Source organism: Fulmarus glacialis, unplaced genomic scaffold (assembly GCF_000690835.1).
Source record: "Fulmarus glacialis isolate BGI_N327 unplaced genomic scaffold, ASM69083v1 scaffold21065, whole genome shotgun sequence".
Taxonomy (NCBI): Eukaryota; Metazoa; Chordata; class Aves; order Procellariiformes; family Procellariidae; genus Fulmarus; species Fulmarus glacialis.
Window position 1 is genome coordinate 1 of NW_009211486.1, and position 14,241 is coordinate 14,241.

At 39.3% G+C, this 14,241-nt stretch overlaps 1 protein-coding gene across 1 annotated transcript; it reads left to right on the forward strand.

Annotated features, from left to right (window-relative positions):
• Positions 1-1,257: 1,257 nt before the first annotated feature.
• LOC104076640 (protein-L-isoaspartate O-methyltransferase domain-containing protein 1-like) lies at positions 1,258-1,628 on the forward strand (the record flags this gene model as incomplete). The annotated part of the gene is made up of 1 exon (XM_009577566.1): positions 1,258-1,628. A coding segment is annotated over one exon (371 nt), but the record flags the coding sequence as incomplete, so codon positions are not given.
• Positions 1,629-14,241: the final 12,613 nt, after the last annotated feature.

Consider the following 14,241-nt stretch of genomic DNA (forward strand, 5'->3'; position numbering starts at 1 on the left):
GGTGTTTGGCTGCCTGCTGGGTTAAATCATGACAGGGACGAATGCCTGCTAGTCCATTACTTTAGCTTTATATACCTTGTGCTTACATTTACTATGATTGGCATACAATCTGCAGTCATGGCTTTTTTTTCCTGTTCATACAATCTGCAGTCATGGCTTGTTTAGCCTGATCTTACAGATGTGTTTTGGATGGTTAGATAGGGTTTTGTTCTTGAATTTTGAGTTAGTTTTGTATTAAATAAATAGGGGTTGGTTGTTTTTTTGTTTTTTGTTTTTTTTTTTTTTTTTAATTTCTGCTGGCATTAGCTGAAATCAGTATTGCCAGTCATAAACATCCTTTCTGTCTCACATATGAGTAACTAGCATGCAACTGAAGTCAGTGTATGAAACAATAGATTTTGTTTGAAATACATTGAGTGTTTTTTAAGCTGAATGCTTAAAAAAGTATAATTATCAAAATTGTTTCTTCACTAGCTTATTCCTTGCTGTAGTCCCCATTAATTTTATGCTACTTTGTATAGGAAGAAAAATGACAAGCAAGAAAGTTGAACAGGCTGCAGTTTTGGTTGGTGTGCTTTTTTGGTTTTGTTTTCTTTGGAATTAGCCAGCTGTAGCTCATCTAGGGCAGGCATCCACCAGCCCAGTAATACTTAGTCATCACCTCCCTGCCTGTGACTGGAAAATACGTGGCTTTTGGCTTTCTTTTACTTGCTTTTTTTTCTTCAGAACTTCAGTAACTTTGACTCCTTTTCTATCTTACACTAAAGATATTGGTGACTTTGTTGGCCAGCTGTGAAGTTGACATGGTCCTCCCTCATCAGTTGGGTTCAGTAGGAAGTAGGGAAAAGCATAGTGAGTAGAAGAGGGAGGCAGAAGAAAGGCAGTTGCCTAAACAAATGTGACGTAAGGGTAGAAATTGTTTCCTAGCAGCAGGATCTTGAAACAGTGCCAGCAGTAGGTCCCAAGACTTGCCAGGTACTAAAAGGTGACAATATTTGTTGTATGCGTTCTAAAATTTATGTTAATAATCTGTTCATACTTTCTACTTCTCTAGCACATCTGTCAAAAGACCTCTTAATTTCTTGGACTGTGCCACAGGGTTTGTCAAGGTGGCTCTATCTACCCTTGTTTCATTTGCATGTTGTATCATGTACTAAAATTTCAATTGTTCTTGAACATTAGTCTTACTGCCTTGCAGCTAATTTTTTTGCTAGAGGGAAATTTCACTTAGTATAACTTACTTTTCTTTCATTTTAGCTCCATGTGCTGTTAGGAATCTCCAGGACCTAGCTCGAATATATATCAGACGCACCCTTAGAAACTTCATAAATGAGGAGATGAAAGCCAAGGGTATTGCTCAGAAGGCTCCTCCAAAACGAAAACGCAGGAGATGTCGTAGACGCAGGATTAACACCTATGTGTTTGTTGGTAATCAGCTCATTCCTCAGCCTCTAGATAGTGAAGAAGATGAAAGAATGGAAGATGATAACAAAGAGGAGGAGGATAAAGATCACAATGAGGCCTTGAAGCCAGAAGAGCCTCCTCGAAATCTGTTGAGAGAGAAAATAATGAGTCTACCATTACCTGAATCTTTAAAAGCATACTTGACCTATTACAGAGAGAAGTAACTTGTTTTAAGTAGAAATAATGCCTACTGATAGTTCCTTTATTCTTGAAAATGTAGCATTTATTAAGAAGTAGGTGGACAAATTATTATTAGTCTTTCATCAAGACTGAAGTACAGCGATAAATCGTAACTTGTTTCTATCTTGTCTTTGCTACAAGGAAGACTTGCATTCAACAGTAGAATCCCTTTTTAAAAATCTATTTTTCTTTAAATTTTGAAAATGCTGTTTTAACTCTGATAGAAATATATATTCCATTATGCAGCACTAATCAATATTTTGCATGGTAAGTCTTTTTTGATCCCTAACAGATTTGTATTGATAAAAGGATGAGTGAAATTTTATATATGCTAAATAATTGTTCAACATGTGCATCTGACTTGATGAGCAATTTGTCTGTATTTATTATTATTAGGGGAACATTTTAAACATGCAGACACGTATCCTCTAATGTCAGAATCAGACCCTTTTAAAGTTTATTTTACTATGGCTTTGTTGCAATCATTATTCCTATGTTGGTATAGATGTATTCCAACAACACAAGTGCAATAAATGTATACAGACACTGAATGAGCTGGCTTTAATGAAATCTGAAAATACAAGTTCTGAAATGTCAGGTGACCCTGCTACTTCTGCATTTATATCTTTTGCCAAAAGATCTTGAGAAAAGTAACAGCTTCTCTCAGAGCCTTAAAGAAACATCATATTGAATAAGAAGCAAAGCAATGCTTACTTCAGCTCTACTTATATTTAACTCCGTTCTACACTTTCAGTATTTCTAACGAGAGGCACTTCCTCATTTGTGGGAAGTTTAGGACAGTCCATTTTGCTTATTTCTACAGCTCACAGCATTGAGTCAAAATGTTTGGTAATACGGCATTGAGTCAAAATGTTTGGTAATACAAGATTGTAATTTAAATATCAGTCATCTATATTTACTGCTTTTAAATAGAGGTAGAATTTCAACAAAGTTTAGTTTGTATTGCTTATTGGGGTAGCTATAATAGTAGAAGTTAGAATTTGTTCAGCAAATGCACTTTAGTAAGTGAATTATATACTTAACATGCATCTCCAAGAAGGTAGACTTGTGCTAGCCTATATTTTGTTTCTGAGCATGGCTCTTAGCACAAAAATATTTATAAAATCATATGCATCTTCTGGAAACTAAGAGTAGCAGTGCAACTGTGGGGACCCGCAATAGTGCTGATTTAAATCCTTCTGTGATTTTTTCTCTTCTGGTTGTGAAGTTACTTGCAGTTCACATTTTTAACTTTGTTTGCTTTTACCATCTTAATTTCTTCATTCTCTGTTGTAACATAACCACGAGGGAAAACACTTTATTAAGAACTTGGCATGATACGCATTAAAAGCCACAATCATTGGAAACATCTGCCTGTTGGACCCAGTGAAAAACATTCCTCTTGAAATATCCTGCACGATACATTTTATAATATTGGTAACATTTTTTTTTTTGTGTAATAACAATAAGACAAAATAATCACATCTTTCTAAAACAGTAAATGTTCCTAGTCCAAGTATTTATAACCAGCCAATATTCATGTGGTCTAACAGTCCAATACTGACTTCAAAATGTGTAAGGAAGATAATACATAATCCCATGACACCGACTCTTTATGGTGCATTTAATGCTTTAGTCCCTGATTTTTAAGATACATCATACTAAAGTTTAAGTGGAACTTCATGAAGGCCTGTTGTACCAGCATGTGGAGTTACTTTCCGCAGTATATTTACAGTATAAGTAAACAAAACTATTTGAAATAAGTATTCTGACTTTATTTTAAAAGCAGGAAAAACTAACAAGAAATAGGTTTCCAAAATAATGATACTAATAAAGTAATTGTGATGCTTCAGCTATAAGAATTGAACATAATCTTGTTTTAAATGGATTATTTTAGGTGGAGTTTAAATATTCTGAAGTTTGAGATGTTTTTTGTGTCTCCTTTTCTTGGAATCTACATCCATAAGCTCAAGAGTATGAGATTACTAAATATTACTTAAATACTTTAAGGACTTTATACAGGATGCTTTTGGAGAATAAATTTCTGCATTCTTTCACGCCTGTATACTTGGAAAAATGGACAGCGGATCACTTGTCATGATTCTTCAGTATGTAAGGTTTTTTTGGAGTCACTGAAAGAGAATGTTTCTTCTGTGTTTTATATGTGGATTTATTTTACACTCTTGAATTTATATTTACATAAATAAAAAGGTAGAAACGCAAAATGAATTAAAACTTAATTTTTGCCATCTCAGTTGATGATGGGGACATTGTTGCAATAAAATGGATTTTTTTGGTGGTTTCTGCTTGCTTGAATTTCTGTGTTTCTGTGCAAAGTATTTTCAGTTATTTGGAAATTTAGATACCAGTTTGTTCATAGTTAGGTCAGTAACTTCTTAAGAAAGGCTATTCTTGAATTTCAGAAATAGAGTAATACACCTTCTTGCTACATTGTGAATTTTTGCAAAGGTTAGAAGATGAGATGTTACTCATGATATGGGAAAGCTATTTTGGGCCCAGCACTATTTTTGAAGTACTCATGTGGAGAGTTAGTTTCTTCTGGAGATCCCAGAAGCTATATTTGAGCTATATACGCAAGAACAGTTTCATGGTTTTTGTTTCTAAATACTGAGATTGTTTTCACCCTCAACAGAGCAACTATCTAGATCAAAATAAATAAGGAAAACTTTGAGATAAGAATAGAGCAAGGCTGGTGAGCAACTAGTGAGTCACACTTCCTATTAAAACTCCCCTTTGATGCAGCCTTATTTTATTAGCAGTTAGAGGAAAAATACAAGGTGGGTAGGCTAAGCTGACTAGCAGTACTGTAATTGTGGTCACTGTAGGGAAGGATGTGATGAATCGGAACTTCCAGGGGCTTATATCTTCTTTGGTCTGGAGGGGGTCTCAAGACCACTGCAGTCTTTTCAGAAGACCTGGAGTTTTAATCCCATGTTGTTCAGGAAAGACTGAACAGCTGCCTCCCAAAAACTTGGGAAACAGTGTTCATTGAAATGAACTTGAACAGCTCTGTTCAGCTGAGCATTGTCTCTTGCTTGTTTCGGTACTGGCAACTTAGTCTATTTTCTTTCCTTTTATTAAATCCTGTCACTTTTTCTCTAACCTACTTTTTTAAATGCATCTTTACCTGTCAGTATGAAAACAAATAGGGAATGTAATCAAATGTGCTATGTCCTGATTAAAGCTGTTCTAACTCATTAAATATTAATCCGTATCTCCTCAAGAATGTCTCTTTCTATCATTCATGTAATTGAGTAAAACTGAAAGCTTCTACCTTTGTGTGATTTACTAATCAATTATAAAAGATAAAGGAGTTGTGTGCTTTGTTCTTAGAGGTGTATACAGAACTCCACCTTAATGAGCTGCTAATTATTTTGACAACACTTGAATCATGTATGAAGTCCTTTCCATAAACTTGTTTTGAGAAGGTCATTGGAGTGTTAGTGGAACAGTAAAGCTTTAAAGTTGTGTGTCTTGATAGCCTTTCAGTAAAAATCTGGAAGGCTGGCTTGGTAAGTGCCTGTCTCTGGCTTCTGTAGCTTCACCGTGTACATGTCAACTTACTGAATTACTCTGTTTAAGTAAAGCTGGCTTATTCAGCCACAGGCTTGCACCATGGTTTATGGTCAGTATGGAACCAAGAATCTAACACTGATTTATCAATGCTTTTTAACATGATGGTAACACTTTCTTTCTAGAGTCTTCTGATTGTCATCCTTCATATTCTGTGATGCTTTTCAGAGATTTGTCAGGGGAGCTAAGGGAACTTACACCTTCCTGTTAAAGCTCCATCCTCTGCTGCTGTGAACTAGGAATCTATGTAACACCTTGTCAGGATGTTTTGCAAAATACTTCAGTGCTGGAGAGATGCAAAAGCACTGCAGAAAGCACTAAATTGTTTTCTCTCCCTCTTCCTTCATGCATTCACAAGGAGCCATGATGATTATAGGCTTGAAGGAGAGGGAACAGAGGGCAAAAGTGTATCAACACATGCTAAACGCTTTTTCTTTTTATGAGCATTTCCTTGCCATTTTGCTAGCGTCTTCCTCCTGACTAAAAAATAATTCGTTAGGGTTTCCTGATTTAGGACAATACTGAACCATCCTACTGCTCTGCTGTTTACCTCACTGCCCTACTTCAAATATCTTTAGTACATATGGATGATCTCCACAAACTGAGAAATGTTCCTTGCAGGCAAATAGACCTACAGGGTTTTTTGTTGATACACCCTTCGTTAGTGTTTGTTTATTGTTTTGTTTTTTTCTCTCGGACATCCTTTTGAGTTTTTGCACCGGTATATTCAGTTTGATCAGGTTTCTGTATACTTTGGTTTTGAAGCCTAGCGGCTTCCATTCATGTAATGTTTCTGAAAATCGGGCCATTTCAGTAAGGAAACTAACTAGTTCAGGAGCCTTACTTTAGACTGTCACTTTGTGTTGGTGAATTGCAGATCTTTATTACAAATCTGTATGACAGCCTATGTGTCCAAGATAGAGACTCTTTCCATCTTCTGATATCATGACTGAAGTGGTCATTTTTACTGAAGCTTTCGCCTGATTGCTGGTCAAGATTTGGAGGCTCTCTGATCCCTGCTTCCTAGAAAGGGGTAGGTAGTTTTCCTCTTTGGAGGATGTTACGCTCAAAATCATTGTTTTAGGTGGGGGGGGGGGGCGGGAGGGGGGGAGAGAGAGAGAGACACCTTAACAGTCTAAGAATCGTGGTTAGTCTAGATCTAAATATTTTAGAATAGTGCAGTTAGAGTACTTCTAAACAGAGGGGGAAAAAAAAATCACAGTAATAATCACAGTAATACTGTCAAAATTGTAGCACATGCACGTCTTCATTTCTGTTCCTTCTCTTGGAGTTATGCTCAACCTCCCTTTGTTTCCCCCGAGTATTAAATCCACAGCTTGTGACTGCTGGAGAGGGTAACACTGAGTTCTGCGCTTCTGCAGTCCTTCATGGGAGGAATATTTTATTGATGTTGCTGGTTCCTTCTTAATTTCCCGGCATCAACTTGGGAGTCATTTGTATGTTGGATAATGTGCTTTTGTATTTTCTTTCTTCATTGTTCTGTAGTTCCAGCTTGTATCCAAGTTTACTATATATGATAGTCTCTGTACATTAGGTACTGTATTTTGTTGCTCCTAAGACCAGTTTTGTCAAGCTTTGGGTTTGTGTGTTTTTTTAACTGGCAATTACAGAGAGCTGTGCACAGCTGTGGGATTTCCAGTACCAAGCGTGGGCCCCATCCTTTGCCATCCCATGCTAATATTCACCTATGCCGCCTCCTATGTCCCCACTTCTCAGGGCCTCTACTCTCGTACTGGGGCCACATTTCTCTGCACTATGACGTTGTGTGAGAATGATAAATACCTCATTCTGCCAACAATAACTGTTTGTTACTGTTACCTATATAAAACTAAGGTTGTACCACACAAAGATAAACATGAGCAAAACAGGTTACCTGTAGACACCAGCTCAAGTAGAGAGATTGCTGTCACAGCTAAACTGAGTAAAAGCTACAAGCAGGTCAAGGAAAGTTCAGGTGTGGTGAGTCCAGAGGCCTTGTAAACTCAGTAAAAAGAGTATGGCCTGCTATTGGCAATGTCAGTACTATATTACAGGGTTACACAAGGATGAGAACAAGCTTTTGTATCTCTCTATTCAACTAAGTAATCAAAAAGCATTTTTTTTAGGGTTGGGACAGGAGCAGGGATAAAGGAGGAGTGAGAGGTGGGAAATCCGTGAAGGGGAAAGTGACTGGTAAATAAACAGTAGCAACAGATCAGTTGATATCATAAAAGATCTGTTAAGAAGTCTTGATTCCTGTTTCAAAATACTTAATTTCTCCCAGTTCCCAGGTCTGTCCAAACAACAATCTTTGCACGTTAGCTTGAAAGGAGATTTTGCTCGGTGTTTTAACCACTTTAAATACCTGGTTTTAATTTTTCTAACTTAAATTAGTTTTTGTCCTGGCCTTCAATTTCTCTCTACTAAATGATACAGTGCATATTAGTGCTGTAATCAGTAAGAGCAAACATACAATGCACTATTTTTGTACTGTTTGCTCCACATCTAACAAATTCTGTAACGTTGGCTTCAGTGATGTGTTAACAGTAGTGACCTTTTTAGATCAACATCCTACAAAACTAAGTCTGTTATTTGTAGTACTTCATTTGTTTTAGTTTGTTGTGTTTTTTCAAAACTCGACGGGTTTTCTACAAAAATTTAAAAAAATAGCGCATCCCTAAAAAATGCTTTCTAACCTTGCTGAGAGATTTTATCAACAGGATTGTGCATAATAAATTCCACCAAGAGAGGGCAGTATTGCCTTGCAGGAAACTTACCGGTTGTGTGCTGACACAGCTGGTAGGAAAGACAATAAAGTAATAATAACAAAATCATATCTACATTGATGTTTTATAATGAAATATGTCTTTGAGTAACTTGCTTAGATATATATCTGAAAGATGTAGAATCCTATTCTGAGTCCTTTTATAGTTTTTCTAAATAGTTTTCTGAAATGTCTTTGATAGGGGTGTAGTATAATAGGCTGCTTCTAGGGCATGCTTTAATGCAGTCTGAGACCTTTCCAGAGTTGCTGGTGTGGATAGTGTCTTCCATTCATAGAAATTTAAGGTACCGCACTGTAGAAGGATCTGTAAGGGCTTGACTAGCTGTGTAATGAGGCATTAGATGTCTTCAGCTGCCAGAGGGGTTTTGGATTTTGTACTAATACTTACTTGAGACCTATGTGAGGAATGGACATTTGGGCACGTGAGGAAAGCCCGCCTGTGTAGAAAACTGCCATGCATGATGTGATGTGCATGACTCTTGTAGACCTATACAATGCAGTAGCCGGCTGCTGCTGTGCCTGCTGTACCTAGCTGCTGCACAGTGCGCTGCTCATCTCCTGAGTTGGAAAGCAGTGTGTATTGCACAGGCATTGGCTGGAAGGGATGCAGTAGTTGGGAAGCAAATACGCATTAAATGTTATGAAGCATGTGGTGATGAAGCCTGGCCCCAGTGGGACAACATTTCCCAGAGAAAGAGGTGTAACCTGAGGGGGAGCACCCTGGAATACTGTTTGCTGCTCTGCTGCCAAGGGCCCCAACAAGAGTTTTGTCCATCCTGGATCCTCTGGTTATGCCACAAACAGATCCCAGTCCTACCTTTAGTGTTTGCAGCAACAGCCAAGCTAGCTGTCCAAGCCTCTGGATTATGCAAACTGGCAGTTTTGCAGACCTGAGAGTTTACAGTCTCTGGCAGTTGCTGATTTACTTCTGAAAATTATGAAGAATATGAAATGGTGGCCAAAAAAGCAAGTGTCATATTTAAAGCATGAGACAAACAGATCTGTCATACTGTTTCCACAGCGTGATCTCAGCTTTGCTAATGATGCCAGCGCTGAGATGAGCATTGGCAACCAGCTCGCTCGGATGCAGTTTCAACTTCTCTTGGAAAACAAAACACATTTTAAAACTATTGTGATAGCAGAGGGAGGACATGAATGCTGAATGTTCAAAGGCCAGAGTGAGGTTTTGTGTGGATGCAAAGGTTGGCAGGCTTGTTAGCTCAAATAGCACAAGGTACACAAAGTGCTACTAAGCAGCTTTCAGACCAGAGTTTGTATGTGCTGAGTGGGAAAAGCGTAAGAAGAGCTTTTCATCTCCTTATGAAAACCTCTAGTGCTTTGTTCCACAGCTCCTCTTTTCTACTCTCACACTCCCTAAAATAGGGATTGTGTGAATATGTTGTAGAAAGCTGTTACAGGATCATCATCTTAAGTACCTGCACTCAGTGACATCTTCCTTATCCAGAAACTGGGATTTTAGGTTTTCTTTAACCCTTACTAAATATTTTTAATAATGACATGCATCTCCATGAAATTGGGTTTAAAAATTAATCAGACTATTCTTTTTTTCCTTGAGCACAAAAATATCTATTCTTTTTTTTTTTGAAGATAAAAATTTCTTTTTTTTTTTTTTTTTTTTTTTTTTTTTTGTGGAGAAGGGGAGGTAACTGACATTTTGAAGAGTGATAGTGATGTGATACTAAATTGAGATTAATAATAAATTCTGATGTAACTATTTTCCTGTAAACACAGTATCTCCTTTTACTGCTATCAAAATCATCACATTAATGTCCTTTTCTCTGCAGTGGTGGTAGCAATTGTGGTGAGACAGATTTAGTTCTGTCACAGTAACCTTGCTTTTTTTATCCACTACTAGTCTTTCACCTTGTATCTAATGGATTCCAGTGAAACTAATTGCAAGCCACTGCCTGTATAAGATGCTGGGAGGAGAACGTCATCTCTAGGAACTATCACAGATGAAACATTGAACACCAGTGGATAATGGAGTTACGAGATCCTTTTCAGGCAAATACAAAAACATCAAAGAACTTGCAAATCGTATAGGCAAAGGTCCACAAAAGAGTTCAAGTGTCCAGCTGCCACTTGAGGCAGCTAAAATAGAAGTTTGTATGTCCATAGCTTCTCAACTCAACTGCTGCCTCCAATTCCCACCTGCCTGCCGTGGGGTTTAATATAACTTAGTTGTCACCTAAGTCCCAACAAGGATCACAAAGTAGGTATTTCCCAGTTCAGTTTGTCCTGAAAGCTCAAAACACTTGCTGAATTAGGCCTCGGACCTTGGAGAAGGTGAATTAGCTATTGCATACAGCAAGAGATACTGATGCAAGTGCTCTCTCAAAACCAGAAAGACAAAGCTTTTCAATGAAAGTTCCCCTTTCTTACCCCTAGGTAAGACATCTAACTTCCATGTTGGGAGAATTCATAGAAATGAATAACGGCCATCTTTTCCCCTCGTAGGCTTCAATTTCCATGTCATCATGCTGATGGCTGTGAATGCCATGCTGTTCCCCACAAGTTGTCTCAGATGTGTGGCTTCTGCAAAATAGCAAGATACTAAGTCTCACATATGTATTTAACCCTTTGGGGGGGAAAAAAAGCCCCACTATGGTCTTAGCACCAGGGAGCAAAACGTGTATTTGCTTGCACGTGCTTTATGTTAGGTTCAAATATTTTTCTCCCCACCCCATGCCCCCACCCTGGGATGATCGCTTTTGTAAGCCAGTTGCTTTTAATGATGCAGACTTGGTTTGCTGCTAAGTTGCTTGAAGATTTCAGAATCAATATAAAAGGGAGATTGAAAAGGCTGTTGGAAGTGTTTGGTCACAAACAAGAATGGCAAGAACGCCAGCTATGCTTCTTTGACTGTTTTTAAAGCTCTGTGTCAAAGGAATTTTCTAATTAGTGCTTGGCGATATGGCTAAGCACAGACAATAAAATCATTAATGAAAATAGCTGAACAACAAGCTTCTCACTGTATTGTTCTCTGACATACTAGAAATAAATATTCTAGAAACTTTACCTCTTTAAACATTACAAATTTCTGACTTGGATTTTACCTCTAACATCAATGTGCTAGCAGTTGCAAATATAACTCTAACGTATTTTGATAAAGAGCAGCAGTCTACTCAGGAGTAACTGTGAAAAAGATGAAATCCTGATTCCATTCAAGTCAATAGGAGTTCTGCTATCGCCTCCAATAAATACTGGGTTTGACTGTTCAAAAAAAATTTCCTGTCTCTGAAGAGTTTACAATATAAGACAAAGAGGTGAAGTCTGTAGGAAAGGAATATGATATGCAAGTAGTGTGTAACCAGTTTCATGCCACATTAGCTTTTACATTTTATTTTTTCTTAAAAGAATTTGTTCAAATTTAAGGTGAAGCTTTTTCTGGATTGGTTTGAAGTATGCGAAATGGAGCTGTCATAGGAGCATGAAGGTTTTGCTAGGATGTGAGAAGGAAGAAGGCTGGAAGATGAGAAGGAACTGTGAATGACAGGCACAAAGGATGTACCTGGTTTGCTCTGGGAGAGGGCAAGAGGGAATGGGACTAACGAAGGGCAACGAAAGAGAAGATGCAAAATGGCATTGATGGTATTGTAGCTTGGATTGGAAGAGCAAACTGCTGATTTTCTTGCCCCACATGGGAAGCTCCTGATGTTTTGTAAGCCTCCAAAGCCTCAGCAGGACCTGTTGGCTCTGGTAGGTTGTGGCTGGGCTGCTATTGCACAGCCTTGCTTGACTTCTGACCTAGTCTGAGAAAAAAGGGATACAAATTTATTCTCCCAGATCTGTCCAAATAACTCGGAGGATGGCAAGAAAATCTATTTAGATGCTTATAACATTTCACTGACACAAGTCCTTATCTCTAGAGTGGGTTGGTCTCGTTCATATTGAAACCCCTTGCTTCTGCAAATTTCTCTTCTCCAACTCTCTTGCTTTTGGGGTCCAATCTAAAATGTATGTAAGGCCTCAAAGAAAAAAAACACTGAACAATAGCCGGCTGAATGTATGTGATACGCCCTTGCACTTCTGTGCTAGATCAGTGTTTGAAAATCATCTTTGTCTTTTGAATGCGCTAACTTTTGAGCTGTAGATTATTCTGTGTGGAAGATGAAAGGAAATGTGATTTTTCTAAGTCTCTTCAACTGAAATTGTTTTCATTTTAATGGAATAATTCAGTAAGCATTAGATCAGAGACAACTAAAAAAACTGGTTTTGGTGGATAGGGTCCTCACTGGGGAGAGAAGGGAGTTGAATTTCAACCTGCCATCCAGTGTGTGTTTAAATATTTTATTTTAAGCACCCTCACAAGGAACAAACTAAATCCAGAAAAAGCCAGATAGGTTTTCTATCCAAAAAGGGGAGCATGAGTGATAGAGACACAAAGGCTTGGCTGAGACATCTCTAAATGCAGTTCCCACGGGGGAGGGAAGGGACAGGGAAGCGGAGGGGAGAGGAGGGGAGTGTGGTGGGAAATGGGCAGGGGCAGAGCCACAAAAATGGAGATAGTTCTGATTGTAAACAGGTAAAAGGTAGCAGATATGCAGAGATCGGGGGGGGGGGGGAATAAAAGGGCTGTGGCTGCCCCTGAAAAGGGAGTGGGATGAACTCACTGGCAGCACTGGGTGCTGATTTGGGCACCAGCTCCTGCTCCCTGCAGGGTCTGGGCAGCCCTTCCCCAGCCAGGGCTCGCCGTGACCACCCCATCTCCCACCAGCACAGCATGTTTCCTTCAAGAGAGCAGAGAATTACTGTAGTAATTCAACTACTGAGGAAAGAAAAAGCTGACGCTGGCACTTTTTTTTCATGAGGAAGGAGCAGCACAGGCATCTGTCATGTGAATGCTCAACCCTCTCAGTCTCTGAAGATAAATGGTAGGACTCAATGAAATACCCTGTGCCTAAAACTGAAATTTCAGACTCGCCTTCCAGTCCCACCTTTTCTTCAGCATTTCCTTTTAGCTGAATACTCTGCTTGGCCTTTGCAGTTCCCCTGTTGCCTGGCCCCAGCCTTGGTTTTGGAGTCTCACAGACACAGAGGGAGGGAGAGTGCTTAATGCAGGGTACCACGGTTACCTTTAGATCTGCAGTTAAACAAGGGGCTGACTGGAGGCAGGGAGAGGGCTGCTGTGGAGTATCTCTTTGGTAGGGAGCCCAACAAACTGGGAATAAATATAGATGCTCTACACTGTGGTCCAAGGGAACATTATTAGTTTCCTCTGAAGATGCCAGTCTATTTCCATCAAAATGCAAAGCTGAAAACAAAGAGCCTGGTCTCCAAAATTTTCTTCTTAAAACTTCAAAGTATTGCCTGGCAATAAGAGCACTTACAGTCTGTAGGCAACATGTCCAAAAGTTAAGGAATACTACACAATGCCAATGCTAAAACTGTGAGATTTAAGCTGTTTAGTGGATCTAGCCATAAACTTCAAATTCTGCCAGCGGATCCGAGGAAATAGCCTTTCTTGGTAATAGGGATGCAAGAAATCTGGGGAGAGTAGGAGGCTGTTCAGTGATCTGTTGGTGACTGTACATGTCAGTAGCCCATGCCTCAGTTTACCCGTCAGGAAAATATGCTTTGTGTCACTGAACCCCTTGGCAAATGTTTTTACAGGAAGGCCTACTTCACTACAAGAAGCACTTTATTATTTAAATGAGATCTTGTGCAGCTGGGCCTGGATCCTGGTGCAGGACAAAGCAAGTCAGCAAGCTGCTTTCCTCCTAGTTTCTTCTTATTGGGAAAGAATGGGGAAAGATGGCAATGAAAGGCAGAAGAAGGAGCAAGAGCAAAAGAAAGTTTACCTGTCCAGGCCGCAGGGCTTTTACACTCTGCATCTAAATAGCTTCTTGCTGGTCCCATCCTGATATTGATGCTATCTCTGAGGAACTTTGGAAGTAGACTGTGTTCGGCAGCTCTCCTCTTGCAAGACAGTTTGGCATCAGCCACATTTGCCCCATTGCCCTATAGGCACATGCGCAGCTGAGTTGTCCAGCTTGGTTTTCATTACTTTTCAGGTAAGGAGAGGCTCTTCCTCTGCCTCCCCTTTCCCTTTGAAAAGTCTCTATGCTCACTGGTGTGTAGACACCTTCCTCAGACATTACCCTGGGCCACAGGGTAACAGCCTTGCTCTGCCCGGTTTCAGGAGAGCTCCGGGGAAGGGGCAGACCACAGCGGGAAGGGGATAAAACCAGGCTCCC